This window comes from Phoca vitulina, unplaced genomic scaffold (genome assembly GCF_004348235.1).
Source record: "Phoca vitulina isolate PV1807 unplaced genomic scaffold, GSC_HSeal_1.0 scaffold2, whole genome shotgun sequence".
NCBI classification, from domain to species: domain Eukaryota; kingdom Metazoa; phylum Chordata; class Mammalia; order Carnivora; family Phocidae; genus Phoca; species Phoca vitulina.
Genome location: NW_022589705.1, coordinates 81,131,535 through 81,151,243, shown reverse-complemented (window position 1 = coordinate 81,151,243; position 19,709 = coordinate 81,131,535). Strand labels below are relative to the sequence as shown.

Genomic DNA, 19,709 nt, shown 5'->3' with positions numbered 1-19,709 from the left:
AGCACAAGCAGGGGGAGCAGCAGGCAGAGGGAGAGGGAGAAGCAGGCTCCCCGCTGAGCAGAGAGCCTGACCCAGGGGCTTCCTCCCAGGACCCTGGGATCATGACCTGGGCTGAAGGCAGACACTTAACCAAGTGAGCCACCCAGGCGCCCCCTAAAAAAGTGTTTCTAAAAGAAGGGGCAAACTGTGTCAAATGCAGTTGAGAAGTTGAGGAAGATAATAGTGGTCCATGGACTTTGGCAATAAAAGGTCATTGTACCCTTGGCTAGAGTCTTTTAAGAAAAAACTAAGTAGAATAAATTGAGGAAAGATGGAAGGTAACAAGGGAAGAGACAAGTATAGCAATCTTTTCAACTTTTGCTGAAAATGAGAACTGAAAATTGGGGTGGTAGAAAGAGAAAAGGGGGTCACACAATAGTAAAAAAATAAGTGACATTAGAGCATGTTTGTAAGTTGAAGGGAATGATCCAGAAAAAAGACATTTTTGATGCAGGAAATTTTAAAAAAAGGAAAATAACAAGGGTAGAATCCCTGAAAAGACTATGATGATGAAATTCACTGCAAAAGTGGAGGGGTTGGTCTTAGATGGCTGGGACATGTCCCCCGCATTAACAGGAGTGAAGGTCGAATACAGCAACCATTACATAATTTGCAGAGCCCAGTGCAAAACGTGTTGTCTCTTGTTCAAAAATTAAGATTTTCAGGACTGCATCAGAAGAACACTAAAACCAAGCACGGAGCACTTCCAAGACCGAGGCCCGCGCGACTGTAGTTTGTAATTCCAAGAAGCTGGTCCTGGCGATTCTGTGATGATGACAGAGGTAGGCTGTCCTCTAGGCAAGCCCCTTCTTTCTGGGCCTCCATTGCCTCATGGACGCATTGGAGGAGATAACTAATGACATTTTCAGTTCCACCGTTCTATAAAATGGTAAGTCACTGTCGAGGCGGAGGCGCCATTTATCCCTTTTTAACTTTCAACCCCACCAGATCGCAGCTCAGGGTTTTCTGGAAGGCTCCAAAGCATCTGGTGACCATAGCAACTCACGCCAAACTCCGGGACCCTCGGCTCCGCCCACCGCCTCCTGGACGCGCTCCTCGATTGGCTCAGCGAGTCGACCAATGGTCGGTGAAGCGGGCTGTTTGCCGCGCGGTCAATGGTCGCGGGCCGGGAGGGAGGCGGGAAGAGAGGGCGAGAAGACGGGCCTGGGCGGTGCAGCGCGTGCGTGTTTCCGGCTCCGCTGCGGTAGGCGGACGACTGGAGCCGTTGGGCCGGACACTACCCGAAGGAGCAGGGAGAGCGCGGGACGCGAGTGAGGAGCCCGGATCTCGGAGCGTGGCTAGGGGCAGGCGTGATGGGCGGAGAGCAGGAGGAGGAGCGGTTCGACGGCATGTTGCTGGCCATGGCGCAGCAGCACGAGGGCGGCGTGCAGGAGGTAACGGCCCGCGCGGCGTCGGCCTGGCCTGGTCCTGCGGCGCTCGCCCACCAGCGCGGCCCTAGCCACGCTCACTCCACTTCCCTGTTTTCGGGGGCCGAGATCCACCCCCGGGCCTCGCGGGTTCTTGGGATTCCCCCTGCATTCTCACCGTGTCCCAGCTTCCGGTCAGGCCTCCCCACCGCACTTCAGGCCCCATTCGTTTCTGTCCCGGGCCCCCGGCGCCGCTCACTAGTTCCTGTCTTAGCAACTCCTGCGTCTCCGAACGCGGCCCTGGAAAACCCGCAGCTCCCGGCGTAGCCGGTCCCCCAGTCTCACACATGCTTCCGGCCTCGTTTGCCCCTCTGATGGCCGCCGGCGAAGAGCAGTTCTTACGATGAACCCTCTCAGACTTTGGGATTTGCATCTACCAAGACCTGGACCGAGCTGACGGATGTGTGTGTGTGTGTGGGGGGGGCGGTGGTGGAGGTTGGGGTGGTGGTGATGTTAGCACGTGGTTCTTTCAGGCCTTGAATGGGGACTAGGAAGCCTGGGTTCACAATTCGTTTCCACCACCTGCCCACAAGGGACCTTTCCACTCTGCAAGCCTCAGTTCCTTTGTCTTTGAGACAGAGTTACGAGTCCCTTATTTTCTGAGCAGTGAGGAGAGTAGTGTCTTGACCTGAAGGACAGTAAGGAATTCTCAATAATCAGGTTTGTTCATTCAACAAATACTTGTTGAGTGATGTGTGCCAGACACTCACCGGACTGGGTCCTGGGTATGTAGATGTGAGCAGAAGTCTGTCCTTACCCTGATGGAGCATAGAAAGAGCTTTTCAAAAGCATAATTCATGCATGCTGACCACGCAATAACACAGACCAACTGGTATAGATTCTGGAGTTGGTTTTTTGGACCCAAAACATGGAAAGTTAGAAGTAGGAAAGCCTATCAAGATCAGTTCCAGAACTCTCATTCTGAAAAGAAACCAAAGGAACTTGCCCCAAATCACCCAACAGGTTCCTGACTTAGGACCAGATTCCTTAGGCCCATCTGCTTTCCACAGTCCATTGCTGATTCCTTGTCTCACTGGGAACAAGTTTTCTTTGAGCTTTCCATTCCCATTTTTTTACCCAGGTACCGGTGGAGGCCAAGGACTCCCAAGCCCTTTGAGGTGGGAAGAGAGTTACTAATTTGCGTGTGTGTAAAGGTTCCCTTCCCCATCCTCCTAAATTGTTGACCCCAAATTGGATTTGGGAGTGCATTTTTGAGTGAATCAAAAAAGTATCTAGTAGAAACTCAAGAAGTAGAAACTCAAACCATGAAGATAAGTTCTAACATCAGCCTTAAAACCACTCATTTGGGCAAATAAAAGGGCTTGTATATGCTAACTCTAGGTCACCAGTAGATCTTTTCATTCAGTAGTTTTACTGAGCATATACACTGAGCCAGATCTGGTGCCAAGCTTTGGGGATGAATAAGCCATAGTTCATGGTACCTACGTGTGAGGAGTTCACTCTGGCAGGAGGTCTCTTGCTCTGGGCCAGACACTGCTAAGGCCCTCAGCTCTGGTATCTCATTTGATCCTCACTAGGTTCCTAGAAATAGGTCTTGCTGCTACTTCTGTTTTAGAGTTAAGAAACTTCTCCAAGATGACAGCTAATATATATCAGTCTGATACTCAAACCCATGTGCTTAACCACTTGGATACTCTGGTATACCTGCCAGTTAGTTGATTTTACCCTTTGAAGTGGCTTCATTTGCTCCCCTCTTTTCGACTCTGCCCTAGTAACTCAGCCAGTGCCAGTCTGGATGGACTTTTTACTATCTGGAAGGAAAGCTGGGCCTAGGTATTTCAAGCCCTGGATGCAGAGGAGTGTTCTATATCCTTAGGCTGTTTTGAGAGCCTCAAGGAATGTGAAATGCATGTACACATCTAGAGGAGAAATGAAAAATCTGCCTCTCAGGCAATCTAAATAAGGTTAGGATAGGCTTCCTAGTGGAAGTGACTGAGGTAGGGCCTGTGGGGGAGGCTGTCTCCTCAGATGCGAGGTTCAGGGTGAAATAGTCCAGTCTCATCCAAATGGCCAACAGACACATGAAAAAGTGTTCAATATCGCTCAGCATCAGGGAAATCCAAATCAAAACCTCAATGAGATACCACCTCACACCAGTCAGAATGGCTAAAATTAACAGGTCAGGAAATGACAGATGTTGGCGGGGATGCGGAGAAAGGGGAACCCTCCTACACTGTTGGTGGGAATGCAAGCTGGTGCAGCCACTCTGGAAAACAGTATGGAGGTTCCTCAAAAAGTTGAAAATAGAGCTACCATATGATCCAGCAATTGCACTCCTGGGTATTTACCCCAAAGATACAAAAGTAGGGACCCGAAAGGGTACGTGCACCCCGATGTTTATAGCAGCAATGTCCACAATAGCCAAACTGTGGAAAAAGCCAAGATGTCCATCAACAGATGAATGGATAAAGAAGATGTGGTATATATATACAATGGAATATTATGCAGCCATCAAAAGGAATGAGATCTTGCCATTTGCAACGACGTGGATGGAACTGGAGGGTATTATGCTGAGCGAAATAAGTCAAACAGAGAAAGAAAGACATGTATCATATGACCTCACTGATATGAGGAATTCTTTTTTTTTTTAAAGATTTTATTTATTTATTTGAGAGAGAGAATGAGACAGAGAGAGAGAGCATGAGATGGGGGAGGATCAGAGGGAGAAGCAGACTCCCCGCCGAGCAGGGAGCCCGATGCGGGACTCGATCCAGGGACTCCAGGATCATGACCTGAGCCGAAGGCAGTCGCTTAACCAACTGAGCCACCCAGGCGCCCAAGATATGAGGAATTCCTAATCTCAGGAAACAAACTGAGGGTTGCTGGAGTGGGGGGTGGGGTGGGAGGGATGGGGTGACTGGGTGATGGACACTGGGGAGGGTATGTGCTCTGGTAAGCGCTGTGAATTGTGCAAGACTGTTGAATCTCAGATCTGTACCTCTGAAACATAATGCAATATATGTTAAAGAAAAAAAGAAGAAGAAGAATGTAGCAGGAGGGGAAGAATGAAGGGGGGGAAATCGGAGGGGGAGAAGAACCATGAGAGATGATGGACTCTGAAAAACAAACTGAGGGTTCTAGAGGGGAGGGGGGTAGGAGGATGGGTTAGCCTGGTGATGGGTATTGAGGAGGGCACGTTCTGCATGGAGCACTGGGTGTTACGCACAAACAATGAATCATGGAACACTATATCTAAAACTAATGATGTAATGTATGGGGATTAACATAACAATAATAAAAAAAAAGAAACAGTTCAGTCTCAAGCTCCCTCCTGGACTAGAATCTGATTTCTGTGCAGTTGAGGGGCTCCCAGTGCGGCATCTCCACAGCTTCAGTCTCCTTCTGTCTTTCAGCTTGTGAACACTTTCTTCAGCTTCCTTCGACGCAAAACAGACTTTTTTGTTGGAGGAGAAGAGGGGATGGCAGAGAAGGTGAGTGTTGGGGACTGCTGTCCCTTTGGAGCCCCTGTTTCTTCAGAAGGAAGGCTCACCTGATCTTCCTTTGGCCTGATAACCTTCAGCAGAAGTAAAATGCCAAGGGCAAAGAGTTGGGGAAGGGAAGCAAACTGTTTCATGTATTGAAGCCCCTCTCCTTGCCAGGTGCTTTATCTACCCGTTTCCCGTGATCCTTCAGCAGCTTGAGAAGGGCAGGTGTTACTATTCCCATTTTGCAAATGAGGAAATTGGCTCAAAGTGTTTGACACTTTGTCCAAAGTGGTGGTGGTGGTGTTTTTTTTTTTTAAGATTTATTTGTTTATTTATTTGAGAGAGAGAGTGGGTGTGCACGCATGCACATGCATGAGCTGGGGAGGAAGGGCAGAGGGAGAGTCTTTTTTTTTTTTTTTAAGATTTTATTTATTTATTCATGAGAGACAGAGAGAGAAGCAGAGGGAGAAGCAGGCTCCCAAGGAGCAGGGAGCCCGATGCGGGACTTGATCCCAGGACTTGATCCCTGGGATCATGACCTGAGCCGAAGGCAGACGCTTAACCATCTGAGCCACCCAGGCGCCCAGAGGGAGAGTCTTAAGCAGACTCCAAGCTGAGCACGGAGCCCGACACTGGGCTCGATCTCACAACCCTGAGATCACAACTTGAGCCGAAACCAAAAGTAGATGCTTAACTGACTGTGCTACCCAGGCAGTGAGACTTTGTCCAAAGTCTTGAGCTAAGTTGTAGAAGAGCCAGGGTGGGAACCAGAGTCTGTTGTAAAACTGCCTTCTGCCCCTGACACCACGCTTCTTGGTTCCTTTTCCATCAAGGAGGTTTTATCTGATTACCTAGCTGGAGATGAGAGTGGGGAAATGTTAGAAATTGAGCTTAGAAAACAAATACAGAAAAACTTAAAGCCAGCCAATCCCAGTATTCCCAGACGCTGTGACCCAAAATTCACGGATTTGGGAATTGTATTTGTGCTACAGGCTCTGAGACCTTGAACTTTCTTTTGATTCCTTAGGTTGTAATTGTATTTTTGAAGATTGGTTAAGTCATGAAAAGGTTACCTCATTGAACAGTGATTTTTAGGACCTTGATACTTGTTTTCACTTGAGACATAGTAACAAGGAGACATTTTGCAAACTGCTTTCTGTGGCTTCAGGGGTCTGCCAAGCTGGAATGCTCTCCCATGCATGCATCCCACCATGATCTGAGGCTGCTCTGTCATAGACACACTAGCCTGGGAGTGGAGGGTCCTGGGATCTTGGACCAGCTGTGTGGCCTGGTTGATTTCCCACTAGTTCTCTGGTTCTTTCAATCTACATGTCTGCAGAATGGAAGAATGTGGACTTACTGACCTTTAGAAACAAAGCTCTTCCCCAGGAGGTTGGTCAGACCTGTGGGCAGGCAGAAACCTGTCCAGCCTTCCCACCTGGTCTCTATTTGTAACACAGTAACTTTTATATTGAGTGCCTACTGTGTGCAGGTCACCAGATACATCATTTTCAAGTGCACTGGTTAGGAGCATGGGCTCTGGAGTCAGGCACATGTGAGCTGGAATCCCATTCCCTGGTCTTTCACCACCCCCCCCACCCCCCAGCGACTGTGTGGCATTGGGTGAATCATTTTTTCTCTGAGCTTCATTTTTTCTTACCTGTAAAGGGGTCTTAATCCTTATCTCATAGGGCTGTTGTGAGGATAAAAAGAGGTCACGTAGATGAAGTGGCTGACGTTTGAGAATACAAATTCATGGTGGAAACAAAAAACATTGGTTTTTTTTTTTTTTAAGATTTATTTATTTGAGAGAGAGAGCTCATGAGGGGAGGGACAGAGGGAGAGGAAGAGGTAGAAAAGCAGACTCCCTGCTGAGTGGGGAACCTGATTTGGGACTTGATCCCATGACCCCAAGATCATGACCTGAGCTGAAATCAAGAGTTGACGCCCAACCAACTGAGCCACCCAGGTGCCCCAAGTTCTTTTTTTTTTTTATTTTTTAAGATTTTATTTATTTGACAGGGGGAGAGAGAGAGAGCACAAGCAGGGGGAGTGGCAGGTAGAGGGAGAGGGAGAAGCAGGCTCAATCCTAGGACCCTGGGATCATGACCTGAGCCAAAGGCAGATGCTTAAGCGACTGAGCCACCCACGTGCCCCTGTGGTCCTTTTTTTGAACCTCTTAGGTGCAGATGTGTTTTGGGATTTTGAATTCTTTGGATTTTAGGAGGTGATACAGTGCATATACTATACATATGGGAATTTGTTACAGCGTAGTAATGTGTGTAACGTATGCTGTGTGAGTTAGGAGCAGCATCCTGTAATGAAGCATTAGTATTTCTGTAGAGAAATATCTATCAATATTCATACCAAGTGGGAGATATGAAGACTATAAATACCTTCATGCCACAAACTTACAAGTTCAAAAACAGTTTTATAATTTTTATAGCTTTTGGGGCTAGGAATTATGGATAAGGGATTGTGGATTTGAGGAAAGCCATAATGATCAAATCAGTGTGTTATTGACATAGGAAGAGACAAATGGAACAGTGAAGCAGAACAGAGAACCCAGAAAAAGTCTAGCACATGAGAATTCAGTACGCGCCTGATGTAGTAATTCAGTTCTGTAGGCAAAGGATGATTGAATAAGTCATTGTTCCTACAACTGGCTATTTATCTGTAAAGAACCACAAGTATACCATCTGTCTTACTCATATGTAAAAATAAATTGAAGACCAAGAAGAGTCTGGTAAGGAAAGCTAGGAAACCATATGATCTTGTGTGGGGGAGGCCTTGCAAGATTAGAAACCTGGAAGCTATAAAAGAAAAGGTAGCTTTTTGCCTCTTCAATCATTGAAAACTGTGTGTCTGGCAAAAGAGACATATAAAGTTAATTGGAAAACAGTAGATTTAGAAAAAGTGTTCAGTGCAGAGGACAGAAAATTTAATGACTAATTTAATATGCAGGAACTTGTAAATTGACAAGAAAATAATAAACAGAAAAATAGGCAATTCCAAGAAGAGCAGATCCAAAGAGCATATGAAAAGATGTCCAACTTCACTAGTTATCTAGGAAAGCTAGGAGAAATAAACAGTGAGATGTCCTTTTTTTCCTGCCAAACTGACGAAAGTGTAAAAAGAAAAGACCCACAAAAACCATTGCTTACAGGGATGTGGCAAAAAGGGTAATCTTCAGGTATTTCTTTTTTTTTTTTTTTCTTCAGGTATTTCTGATAAAAGTGAATTATTGTGGCTCTTTAAAAATTTTTTATTATAAAAGATGCTCAAAATCACTAATCAGAGAAATACAAATCAAACCATGCTGAAATACCACCTCACACCCATTAGGATGGCTTCTATAAAAAACCAGAAAACTCCCAAGTGTTGGCGAGGGTGCGGAGAAATTGGCACATTTGTGCATTGTTGATGGGAATATAAAATGGTGCAGCTGCTGTGGGAAACAGCATGGCACTTCCTCAAAAAATTAAAAATAGAACTACTGTATGGTCCAGCAATCCCGCTTCTAGGTACATACCCAAAAGAATTGAAAACAGGTTCTTGAGAGATTTGTACACCCATGTTCACAGCAGCACTGTGCACAGAGCCAAAAGCTGGAGGTGGTCCAAGCACCCACTGATGGAGGAGTAAAGAGTCTCATATATACTTAAAATGTATCTAATGGAATATTGTTCAGCCTTTTATTTTTCAGTTTTTTTATTTATTTATTAGAGAGAGAGAGAGAGAATGAGAGAGAGAGAGAGCATGAGGGGGGGAGGGTCAGAGGGAGAAGCAGACTCCCCGCTGAGCAGGGAGCCCAATGCGGGACTCAATCCCAGGACTCCAGGATCATGACCTGAGCTGAAGGCAGTCGCTTAACCAACTGAGCCACCCAGGCGCCCTTGTTCAGCCTTTTAAAGGAAGACACACACTTACGAGTACTTACTGAATGATTTCATTTAAATGAAGTTCTAGAACAGGAGCGTGTTTTCTGTCTCAGATGTGTTGGGTTACACACACCCACCCTTCCAAGCACCTGCCATGTTCAGGTTAAATACCTCTCGGTGTCTCTCCTGGCCAGGCTGGTGGGAACCACTCTTTACTCCCCGATCACCCAGCCTAGGTCAGGGAAAGCCTCTGTTCAGGTATGCCCACTTAAGAATCTGGGGCCTGTCTTCTAGAACTAGCGCAACTGTCCTCATCCCTTTCCCACTCTGCTGAGCTGTGGTTCCCGAAGATGTGTCCAGTGACATGCTTGGCTCTGTGACAGCCTGCTGGTTGGCGCCACAGAGTAGGCTACACACCCCCAGGGGTCTCTGCCTGGGACTGGGCCTGGGTGAAGCTGGTAGGAGGAGATTGGGAGGAGGGGTCAGAGGCTGCTGCGATCGGCCTTGACCGTGCCTGTGGGTCAGCTCTGCCCTCACCTAACCTCCAGGAGCTAGGAAGGAACAGGACAAATGGGATGTAACGTGATTCACTGGAGCTGGGAGAGGGGAGGGCCCTGCTCCCGCCTCCCCTTGGCCACTGGTTGGCAAATGGCTTGAGTTCAAGGTCTTCCCGATTAGGGATTTGGGACCAAGGCCCTGTGGTGGAACAGCCTCCGCTGGCGTAATTGTCTCATGACTGATTCTATTGACAGCAGAATGGCCTGCGGATGACTCCCTTCTCTTTCACTGAAACCCCATTTTGTTAACCCATTTGGTTTGGGGGATGCTTTTGGTGCCTTTAGCCTTGTAGAGTCTGGAACTACCGCAGTGTGGCATGAGGTTGGGAGTTCCGAGGTAGCAGGAGGAATTGGCATCAAATGAATGAGAAGCCATGGGACATTTGCCAGAACCTAGTTCCAGGAGCCCATGGGTGACTTTGGTGACCCTGAGCCCCACGTAAGCCTCTCAGCTCTTACAGACCCTTCCCTCCCTCCTGCTCTGGCTCAGAGATGTTTGGAAGATGGTAAATTGACCACTGATCATGTGCTGAGTGCCCTGCAAGGTCTCTTCCAGGTGTGTGGGCTGACACGGTTGGGTTTCCTGAGTTGGATGTGTTCCTGGGCCTACTGAAGGTAAAGAGGTGAAGCTCCAGAGACACTGGAGCTGGTTCTAGAGGATGAGCAGGAGATTGCTGGGTGACCTGGGGGTAGGGACAAGGACATTCTAGGCAAAGAACAGCTTATGCAAGATTGCTTTTGAAAATAATGAAATAGGAGCACAGAGTGATGACCTCAGGGTCACACAGGTAGAAGGAGTAGTCTGGGAACTCCAATCTAGGTGTGACTCTCTGGTCTTCTTGAGAATTGGGCAGGAGGGCTTGTTAAAAATACAGACTGCTGGGGCCCCTTGGTGGCTCAGTCAGTAGGCGGCCTGGCCGACTCTTGATTTCGGCTCAGGTCAGGATCTCAGGGTCCTAGGATGGAGCCCTGCATCGGGTTCCGTGCTCAGCGGGGAGTCTGCTTCAGGATTCCCTCTCTGTCCATCTCTCCCCTCCCGCCGCACTCACATGTGCTCACGTGCGCTCTCTCAAATCTTAAAAAAAAAAAAAAAAACAGGCTGCTGAGCCCCACCCCAGAATGTCTGATTCAGTAGGTCTGGAGTGGGGTCGAAGTTTAGTGTTCCTAGTAAATTCTGGGTGATGCTGGTGCTGTAGGTGTGGGGAACCACATTCGGAGACCTACTGGTATAAACAGGTGAGCCATCTCTCCCATTGTTTTTATAGCGGAGAATGTGCTTGTCCCCACCACTAACCAGCTGACACTGGGTTAGCCTACGTCAGGCAAGGGGTATTGGGAAGCCAACACTTTGTATGTGGCTGTGATTTGTGTAAGTGTCTGTTGTGTTCGATCCTTGTGACAGGTGAGAAAATAGGGCTTACAAGGTGTCAGAGTCGTTCCCTTGTCCAAGGCCACACAGTCAGATAGTGACAGTGGCAGCAGTCTTGTGGTAGCCGCTGGGCAGCAGGGAGGCCAGCCAGCAGGATGTGGGTTGGAAGTGTCCTAGGGAGGCCCAGTGGAAGAGGAGGGACTTGACATTGATAGCTTGCAGGCTGAGGAGCGGAGTCTAGCCTCTTCCCTCAAGAAAGCTCTCTCCGGCTCCCTGCTAATCTGGCAGTTCCGGGCGTGGTGCTGAGGGCGGCACGGCTGGGTCTGCTGTCCTGGAGACGGGTACGCGTGGGGAAGAGATCAGTCAGGAGCTGGGCAGTGCAGGCCTGCGAGCTCAGGGGAGGCCTCTTGGCTGGAGGCTGGCGTTCGGCTTCTAACAGTTCTGCTCTGTAGGGAAGGACTCTGAGCACAACAACCCTGTGAGGTATAGAGATTCATCCTCACAGGTGAGCAATCTGAAGCTCTTACAGGTTAAGTCCTTTGCCAAAAATACAGTAGCTAGTGTGTGATAGCCTGGGTGAGAACTCAGCTTGTCCGGCTTCACTGTCTGTGTTTTTAGTCACTAGACTTTTTTTTTTTCTCTTAAGATTTTATTTATTTATTTGACAGAGCGCGAGAGAAGGAACACAAGCAGGGGGAGTGGGAGAGGGAGAAGCAGGCTTCCTGCCGAGCAGGGAGCCCGATGTGAGGCTCGATCCCAGGACCCTGGGATCACGACCTGAGCCAAAGGCAGACGCTTAACGACTGAGCCACCCAGGCGCCCCCCCCCTTTTTTTTAACAATTTTATTTATTATTTATTAGAGAGAGCACGAGCGAGCGCACAAGCAGGGGGAACAGCAGGCAGAGGGAGAGGGAGAAGCAGGCCTCCTGCCGAGCAGGGAGCCCGATGCGGGGCTCGATCCCAGGACCCCGGGATCATGACCTGAGCCGAAGGCAGATGCTTAACCAACTGAGCCACCCTGGCGCCCCTCGACTGTTGTTTTAAATAGCCACTGTTTATCCCACTAGGTACTTTGCAGGTGTTCTCATTATAGCTCTGCGATTGCTGTGTACAGCGTGATCCCCGTTTTATAGATGAGGACCTGAGGTTCTGAGCACAGTGCCGTGCCCAGGCACCCAGCACATAGAGGTGGACTGGACTCCAAGCCTTGGGACACTGGCCACCGCCCCAGTGCCTTATCGCCTTCTCTCCCTTCCCCAGCTCATCACACAGACCTTCAACCACCATAACCAGCTGGCACAGAAGGCCCGGCGGGAGAAGAGAGCTCGGCAGGAGACTGAGCGGCGGGAGAGGGCAGAGCGGACAGCCAGGCTGGCCGAGGAGGCCAAGTCCGAGACCTCTGGGCCCCAGATCAAGGAGCTGACTGATGAGGAGGCAGAGAGGCTGCAGCTGGAGATTGACCAGGTAAGAGCGGGCTCCCCCACCCCAATCCCCATCCCTGTTGGCACTGGCAGCGAGGATGCTCTTGCCAACTGCTGTGCCCTTTGCCACAGAAAAAAGATGCAGAGAATCATGAGGCCCAGCTCAAGAATGGCAGCCTTGGCTCACCGGGGAAGCAGGTGAGATGGACTGGCGGTGCCTGAGACTAGTCAGGGCTTGAGAACTTCCAGGGACCTTCTGGCCTTTGTCTTTCTCTAGAGTGCCTCCCCCTCTGCCCTCTCCCTCAGCTGTGGGATCCTCCCCAAAGTTCAAGATCCCACTCATAGACATCGGACCAGAGGACCAGGTTTTAAAAAAACAACCCGCTGGCCTTAAAGCCTTGGTAGGAAAGCCCAAGAGCCAGAGAGGGCAGTGCCTGGCCAGGTGTCATTCAGGTGGGCCAGGGTCTATGGGCCCAGCCTGGCCCTGTGTGTTGGGCTACTCTGACACATCTGGGGGATGTGCCCCTCAGGGCTCCTCCCTCTGACTCAAATCCAGCTTCCCAAACAATCCTTGGGACATTCGTTTGGCTTTCCAGAGTTTCTGGTCTGACACTAGGGGTCTCAGCCCTACAGACACAGAAGAAGAAAATTGATCGTTGGGCAGTCTGGTTTTATTTTAGAACAACCATGCGCATGGCTACCTTGTGACCTTCTGTTCTGTGCTGGACTTTCTTTCCAAGTCCCTTGGCTTGGATCCCCAGCTAGGTTCTGTGGGTCCATCTCTAACTGTCACTGTTCCCCAGCTGTGTCCTTTGTCACATGGTATGCTGCTCCTCTCAGGCAGAGATCAGAACCATTTTTTTAACCTGTGGCTCCCAGGGGGCCATGGAGCAGGCAGGGACTGGGTCTGTTTCATCTTGCGGCTGTATGCCCAGTGCCAGCCCTGGGCCCGGCTCAGTGGGGTGCAGTCTGTGCCTGTCAGGTAAGTAGCTGAGCACCCCAACTGTGAGCAGGAGGCTGAGGAGGACGAGGAGGAGGAGGAGGACGAGAAAGACAAAGGGAAACTGAAGCCCAACCTTGGCAACGGGGCCGACTTGCCCAATTACCGCTGGACCCAGACCTTGTCAGAGCTGGACGTAAGTGGCTGGGGCTAGGGTTAGGAGGTTAGGGAGCCAGCCTGGGGCTCCCTCTGACTTCTCCTGCCCCATGCAGCTGGCATTGCCCTTCCATGTGAACTTCCGGCTGAAGGGGAAGGATGTGGTGGTGGACATCCATCGGCGGCACCTCCGGGTGGGGCTCAAGGGGCAACCGGCAGTCATTGACGGGGAGCTCTACAACGAGGTGAAGGTGGAGGAGAGCTCGTGGCTCATCGAGGACGGCAAGGTGGTGACGGTGCATCTGGAGAAGGTGTGAGCACCGCGGCCTTCTGGCCTGCGTCTTGATGGAGAAAGGAGGGAGGTGTCTGCTCATTCACTCGGGGACCATTGCCGGGGGTCTAGCGGACGTGCTTAATCTGCACCAGATTTTTAATGTAGATCTGTCCCATTTTAGAGTCAGGAAAAGGGCAACTTAAGAGATTTGCCAGGCTCCTCCTTCTAGGTAGGGATGGAATTAAGATGGAAGGTCTTTGGTACTGAAGCATCTTCCTGTGGTTTGTACATGCTTTCAGTTCAGCAGATACGGGGATACCTACTACGTGCCAGAGGGTGTTCTAAGTGCTGGTGAGAAGGCAATGGACAAAATGTAGAGAGTTGCCCTCAGAAAGCCTCCGCTCATTCCCTCAGAGAGACAGGGCAATGCATGTAATGTAAAGAAGTGTCTCTCTTAAGTGCCATGGGTCCAAGGAAGGCTTCCCCTGGCACCTAAGGCCTGTCCTAGCCTACCTGCCTCTCCCTCACCTCTGCCCTTGTACTTGCTCCTCCTCCCAGCTGAAATCCCTGTCTTGCTTTTTCATCAGGTGTACTGTGTGTCCCTCAGGCCCAGCCCAGGTGCCACTCTTAACTTCCACCCTGGATGAATAGCTCCCTCTGTGTTTTATTTTGCCCCGATGATGCTGATTTGTAACGGTCTCATCCGTTTTCCCCAGTCACTGGGAGGGCAGAGGCCTTGCCCATCTGCACCCTAGGTCCCCGCACAGGATGTGGATGGGAGTGAGTTGGGTTCTGGAAAGGGTGAGGGGTGGATCCTAGGGCACAGAGGGAGCTACTTCCCAGCCCCCGGTGGTTCCCCTCCTCACAGATCAACAAGATGGAGTGGTGGAGCCGCTTGGTGTCCGGTGACCCTGAAATCAATACCAAGAAGATCAACCCTGAGAACTCCAAGGTGAGCCCTGGTTGGTTGTACGGGGCCTTCAGCTGGGAGATGAGGGCGTAGGTGGCTCCAGAGTTCACCTGTCCTCGTTACCGCCTGCCCTTAGCTGTCAGACCTGGACAGTGAGACCCGCAGCATGGTGGAAAAGATGATGTACGACCAGAGGCAGAAGTCCATGGGGCTGCCCACCTCGGATGAGCAGAAAAAGCAGGAGATTCTGAAGAAGTGAGTAATGCAGAGATTGGGGGGTGGGGGGGGTTGGGGAAGGTGGGTGTTGGGCCTGGACCTGGGTGACAGCAGTGAGTGGGTCACTGAGGACACAGGAGCTGCCTTGCCCCTTCCGGGATGAGCCAGCCAAGTTTATGGATTTATAGCCTCAGCTTGCCTACCTTAATCACTTTCCAAGGTCATCTTGAGGGCAAAGGCACTTCGGGGTAGGAAGGGATAACACAAGCAGTCATTGCCTCCTATAGGAAGACCCTGAGGCCCTACCACTGCCTGGCCTGGCTCCAAGTTGCTCAGGGTTCTAAACAAATTAGACCTGATGTTGGGGGGCTGGGAGAAAGGGGCTAACTTTGCGGAAGGGGACGGCCTGTTTTACCTTCTTCCTACTTTCCCTCCCCAGGTTCATGGATCAGCATCCTGAGATGGATTTTTCCAAGGCCAAATTCAACTAGGCCCTGTGTTTGCCTCCCTGAACTCTTGGGGCTGAGCCCCCAGCCACCCACCTTCTTTTCCTACCCTCCCCTGGGACTTGGGGGCCTCAGGGCTGGGGCAGGCACGGGACTGGCTCAGGCACACTGGTCCCAGGGCATCATGGCAGAAGGGCTGGGGCCTGTGGGGGGTGTCTCATCTTCCCGGTTGGCCTACTGTTACACATTAAAACTATTTACTCCACCTGTGTCTTCTCTTCCTTCTGGCCTTTCCCTGGGGGACAGGCCTCTCTTACTGCTGCTGGAGGCTTGGCTTCTAGCCCAGATTCTGTCATGTGACCCAGAGCGAGTTCTTACACTGTTTTTCAGTGTAAAGCTGTTTTTCATTACTTAAAGGGAGAATTAAAACAAGGTTTTTAGTCTGTGTGTGACTGAGCAAAGGTGAGTTTTTCTGGTTACAGGGACCAGAATATATGTCAGATTCTTAAAGGGGCCCATGACTCAGCAGAATTTAAGACCAGCTGGACTTGATTCCGTTTTCATCTCTAAGACAGTTTCTCACCGTGGACATTCTCAGTCTTGGCGAGGCTTTGATGTGGGTGAGATAGCAGAGCTGAAGGGAAGGGGCCGGTTTTGTCACTGGTACTGGGCCTTGTGGTCACAGCCCCCAAGGGGACCGTACTGTGTGTCCGATAGGGAGATGGATGAGTACAGTTTGTCTGGTTGTCACTTGCCAAAAGGGCCTGTGGGGACAATAAAAAGGTGAGGTGTGGGGGCTTATAGGTGAGGGCGTGGGGATCCTGGACACCTAATTTGTTTAGTCAAGAGTGGGCTGGTGGGCCTGCTCTGTCCTCACTGCTGAGAGAGGACTAATGAGACACTCCTGTGTGTGAGGAGTAGCTAAGTAGGATCTTTCTGAACCCAGTTGGGCTTGTGTCCAAACAAGGGGACCCTGCTTCTGCCCCAAGCAGGTGAGCCTGCCAGCTTTGGGGCAGAACTGCCAAGAGGCCAGCTTCTAGGTCCAGAGCCAGTTACTAGCTGTGTGACAAGCTCCTTGACCCCTCTGAGCCCCCAGCCTCCTAGTCCATGAAAGAATGACCCCACTCCAGGGTTGTTGGGAAGGTCAGGAAGGTCCCATAGACCACAGTGCTCTGTCAGAACCAGGGAGAGGTGGAGGGAGCCTCAAGTCTGAGGCTGGGTGGGGGCTGACCCATGCTTAAGGACTTGGGGAAACTGCAGGGATGGCCAGAAGCAGGCCAGCCTGCAGGCGGTGAACTGGGGCAGCAGGAGGAGTCTGGGTAGGCCTGCCTCGAACCTCTCAGCAATGACAGAAACCACTTGTCAGACCTTTCTCAGGTACAGAAACTACAGAAACTGGCTCTCTGGAACTCAACAGCAAACCTGAGAGGTGGACATTCTTGCTCTCATTTTAGCCTTCTGACTTTGACCCCACAACACTAAGGCAGGCTGGGTGCTCTATCCTGTCTCCTGCTCTGTGTATCGGTCAAGCAGATTGGACAGAAAGGGCAGTATCACAGCCGAGATGACCAGGCAGTCATCTATCTTTGTACTTGCAACTATGGTCATGTTAGGATATAGGACATCAGCCAAGAACCAACAGAACATAAGGTGGAGTGGGCACTGCCCACAGAATTCAAGACAGAGGCCCTGCCTGCCCCCCCAACCCAATCCATTTAAGATAAGCTGCTCTGAGCTGTCACCCTCTGCCCCCACCCTCATCCTGTAGGGAGGAGTTTGCATGACTGGTTATGGGGTGTATTTTATGGGGGTAGAGCCGGGATTCAATCCCAGAAGGTAACTCCTAAGTCTTTGCTTTCCATGATCCAGGCTGCCTGAAGATCGCGGGCGGGAAGGAACAGGCCCAGGCAGGGGTCAGGCCAGCAAGGGATCCAGGGTGACGCGGGCACCATGGCCCAGTGAAATGCACATGGTCCAGGAACCAGTCAGCCGAGGTGGGAGGAGCCAGCGTGGCCCAGCCTCCTCCAAAGGGGGTCCTGCTTCCCCTCTTCAGCTGTGGGCTGTACTGGGCCGGTCGGGGTTAGCAGTACACCTGGAGCAGCGGCGCTCCCGACGAGTCTGTGTCTGTGCCCTGGAAGGATGAATCGTGGCTGGCTGGGTATCCTGAGGGGGAGGGAAGAGGAAACAGGCTCAGAGAGGGGAAGGAGCTCATCCAGGGACCGTGGGCAGGGAGAAGCCTGCTGAGAACGAGCAGAGTGGGGCTCAAGCCTGGGTCAGTCTGATCTCAGTCTGATCCTGGCTGGGTGACCCACTTAGCTTCTTGACCTCTCTGAGCCCCAGGCTTGCTGTCTGTTAAAGGGTAGTGACCCCACTCCTGGGAGCTTAGGAAGACCAAGAAGGCAGCAGAATGCACACGGGGTGCCTTTTCAGCACTAGTGGATGGCCTCCACCCTTCACTGTCCTCCCCAGTGACGCGGGGGGCTTAGATGCAACTTCGGAGCACCTGCCCCCTGCTGGTTCAGGGGCAGCTCCCTGAATGTCTCCTAAGTGAACCCTTTAAGCCAGCTTGCAGGATTAGGATGGGGTCTGTGGCTGCTCAGGCTTCTGGTCCCTTTCTGACCCCAGCCCCACCCACCCCAGAGGAAGCTGGGAGAGGGGCATGGCGTTGGGGGGGGGGGCGCGGCAGGGATGAGGGCGGTCCCCTCTCTCTGTACTCATCAGGTCAGGACCAAACCTGGGGCTCCATAAGGCCTCAGCTTCCTGGCGATGGCATCTGCAGTGGTCTCCTGGGAGATCTGCACTGTGAGTTCTAGGGAGGGAACAGGAGGGGGCAGTGGTCATTATCACATCCTTTTAACCCTACCCCCCCTTCAGCTCCCAGCCTGATGAGGGAGGGGTCACCTACCTGGGCCAGGCTTGAGAAACAATGTTTAAAACAAAGTCACAGACAACTTGCGTGTGCGCATGCGTGTGCGTGCGTGCCTGTGTGCGTTTGTGTGTGTGTGTCTGTGCAGTGGTGGCTGGGTGGAGGATTTGGTTAGGCCAGGGCCGAGGTCCAGATTCATATGGGATTTCGTTATATTAACCAGGCTAGGCCTGCAAGCTCTGGCAGGTGGTAGCGGGGGACAGAGGGTCCTCTTAGCGGACACAGAGGAGTCGAGAACAGGGAGGAAAAGGACAAAGGAGAGCAGGGACTGGCTGAGGGGTGGACCCACAGTGGCCACAGACCCGGTGCAGCCCTCCCTTGGCCAGAGCCTCCTTCACTCTGCCCTTCAGCCATGTGGAACCCCACCTACCATCCTGGCTGAGCCCTGAGCCCACCATGGTCTCGTGGCCACTGTCAGGGGCAGCAGCAGGGGCCGCACCCCGCGTGGAGCGCCCCTCTGCGGTCTGCGGGCGGGCTCGGCTCTTGCGGGTACTGATGCGAATGATGCCGCGAACCAGGCGGCCCTCAGCATCCTGCTCATCCAGGTGGTAGTCCTGGGTGATGCTGCTGATAAGGTCCGAGATCTTACTGGTCTTCTCCAGGAACACAGTGTCTGATGTGCACTTGGCCAGCTCGTCAATCTGGTGTACGCTGAACAGCTCTGTCAGCTTCTTGAAGATGAGCACATCAATCTCTCGGCTGGACATGGAGCCGCTTCCTATCTCGGGCAGGTCCAGGTCCGACTCATGGAAGGAGTAGTATTCTTCGGAGCCACGGGGGCTGCTGGCAAGGGTGCTGGGCAGGCTGTGCCGCATGGGTGGGGGTTCAGCCAGTGGCTCCTTGTAGCAGGAGTCCGCATCAGGGGCTGGGGAGGTGGCGCTGCGGTAGGGATACACAGGGATGCCTTTGAGCTTGACGTCAGGGTAGCTGAAACTGCTACCCATGGTTGACTTGAGCCGTTGGCCATCCCGCCGGCTGGGAGGTGCACGGTCGGGGCTGGGGGGCACTCCGTTGTGTTCTTTGGCCCAGTTGGCTTCAGCAGCCCCCTCAGGGGAGTCCCCAGCAGACAAGCAGGGGCTGCAGCCCCGCATGCAAGCCCCACAACGCTGGAGGCAACTCCGGCAGCGGCGGAAGCAGAAGGCAGCCCGGCACCAGTCCCACACCCAGGGTCGCCAGAGCAGGCAACAGGCTGGGGGCTCGGCAGCAGACTCAGCAGAGCCAGAGATGAAGGTAAGGCTCTCGGGCCCATGGTGGCCAGGGTCCTTGGGGTCTGGCCTGCGGGTGCGGCGGCTTGGTGGGGGTTGGGATGGCTCATCAAAAGTCTCCAGGCATAGTTCTGTTGGCCGCTCCCAGGGTCCCAAGCGTGGGGGCCCAGATGATGGGCGGGGGTGTCCAGGGCGGGGCATGGCTCATTGCATGATTTGTTGCAGCCAGGCACCTATAGAGGAGAGGCCAGGAAGGAGTCAGGTTCAAGGGTGCAGTTATGCCCATGAACCCTCACCTAGTGTCCCTCCCTCCCCAAAGAAGAAATTCTGTCTCTGGTCTAACCTACATGTCAAAACTTCCCGGGACAGGGCGCCTGGGCGGCTCAGTCAGTCAAGTGTCTGACTCTTGATTTCGGCTCAGGTCATGATCTCAGGGTCCTGGGATCAAGCCCCGCGTTGGGCTCCATGCTCAGTGCACAGTCAGCTTGGGATTCT

The 19,709-nt window shown here is 51.9% G+C and overlaps 2 protein-coding genes across 2 annotated transcripts; one reads left to right on the top strand and one right to left on the bottom strand.

The window, feature by feature from the left end:
* Positions 1-1,231: 1,231 nt before the first annotated feature.
* NUDC (nuclear distribution C, dynein complex regulator) lies at positions 1,232-15,500 on the top strand. The gene is made up of 9 exons (XM_032390429.1): positions 1,232-1,433; positions 4,841-4,918; positions 11,981-12,184; positions 12,274-12,339; positions 13,155-13,277; positions 13,354-13,548; positions 14,380-14,463; positions 14,558-14,676; positions 15,077-15,500. The coding sequence occupies exons 1-9, from the start codon at positions 1,353-1,355 to the stop codon at positions 15,126-15,128; spliced, it is 1,002 nt and encodes a 333-aa protein (XP_032246320.1). The 5' UTR covers positions 1,232-1,352; the 3' UTR covers positions 15,129-15,500.
* Positions 15,501-17,009: 1,509 nt separating this feature from the next.
* On the bottom strand, positions 17,010-19,415 carry KDF1 (keratinocyte differentiation factor 1). Its single transcript, XM_032417822.1, has 3 exons — positions 18,380-19,415; positions 17,818-17,892; positions 17,010-17,246 (listed from the first exon to the last, which is right to left on the bottom strand). The coding sequence occupies exons 1-3, from the start codon at positions 19,413-19,415 to the stop codon at positions 17,164-17,166; spliced, it is 1,194 nt and encodes a 397-aa protein (XP_032273713.1). The 3' UTR covers positions 17,010-17,163.
* Between the last annotated feature and the right edge of the window lie 294 nt (positions 19,416-19,709).

Bases quoted from the DNA above. Each gene is read 5' to 3' on its own strand.
- KDF1 (XM_032417822.1), bottom strand. From the start codon at position 19,415: ATGCCCCGCCCTGGACACCCCCGCCCATCATCTGGGCCCCCACGCTTG. The intron at 17,893-18,379 runs GTAGGTGGGGTT...TTCCCTCCCTAG, and splicing joins CTCAGGGCTCAGCCAGGATG to AACTCACAGTGCAGATCTCC. The intron at 17,247-17,817 runs GTTTGGTCCTGA...CCTCCCCCTCAG, and splicing joins GAGGCCTTATGGAGCCCCAG to GATACCCAGCCAGCCACGAT.
- NUDC (XM_032390429.1), top strand. From the start codon at position 1,353: ATGGGCGGAGAGCAGGAGGAGGAGCGGTTCGACGGCATGTTGCTGGCC. The intron at 13,278-13,353 runs GTAAGTGGCTGG...TGCCCCATGCAG, and splicing joins AGACCTTGTCAGAGCTGGAC to CTGGCATTGCCCTTCCATGT. The intron at 14,464-14,557 runs GTGAGCCCTGGT...GCCTGCCCTTAG, and splicing joins TCAACCCTGAGAACTCCAAG to CTGTCAGACCTGGACAGTGA.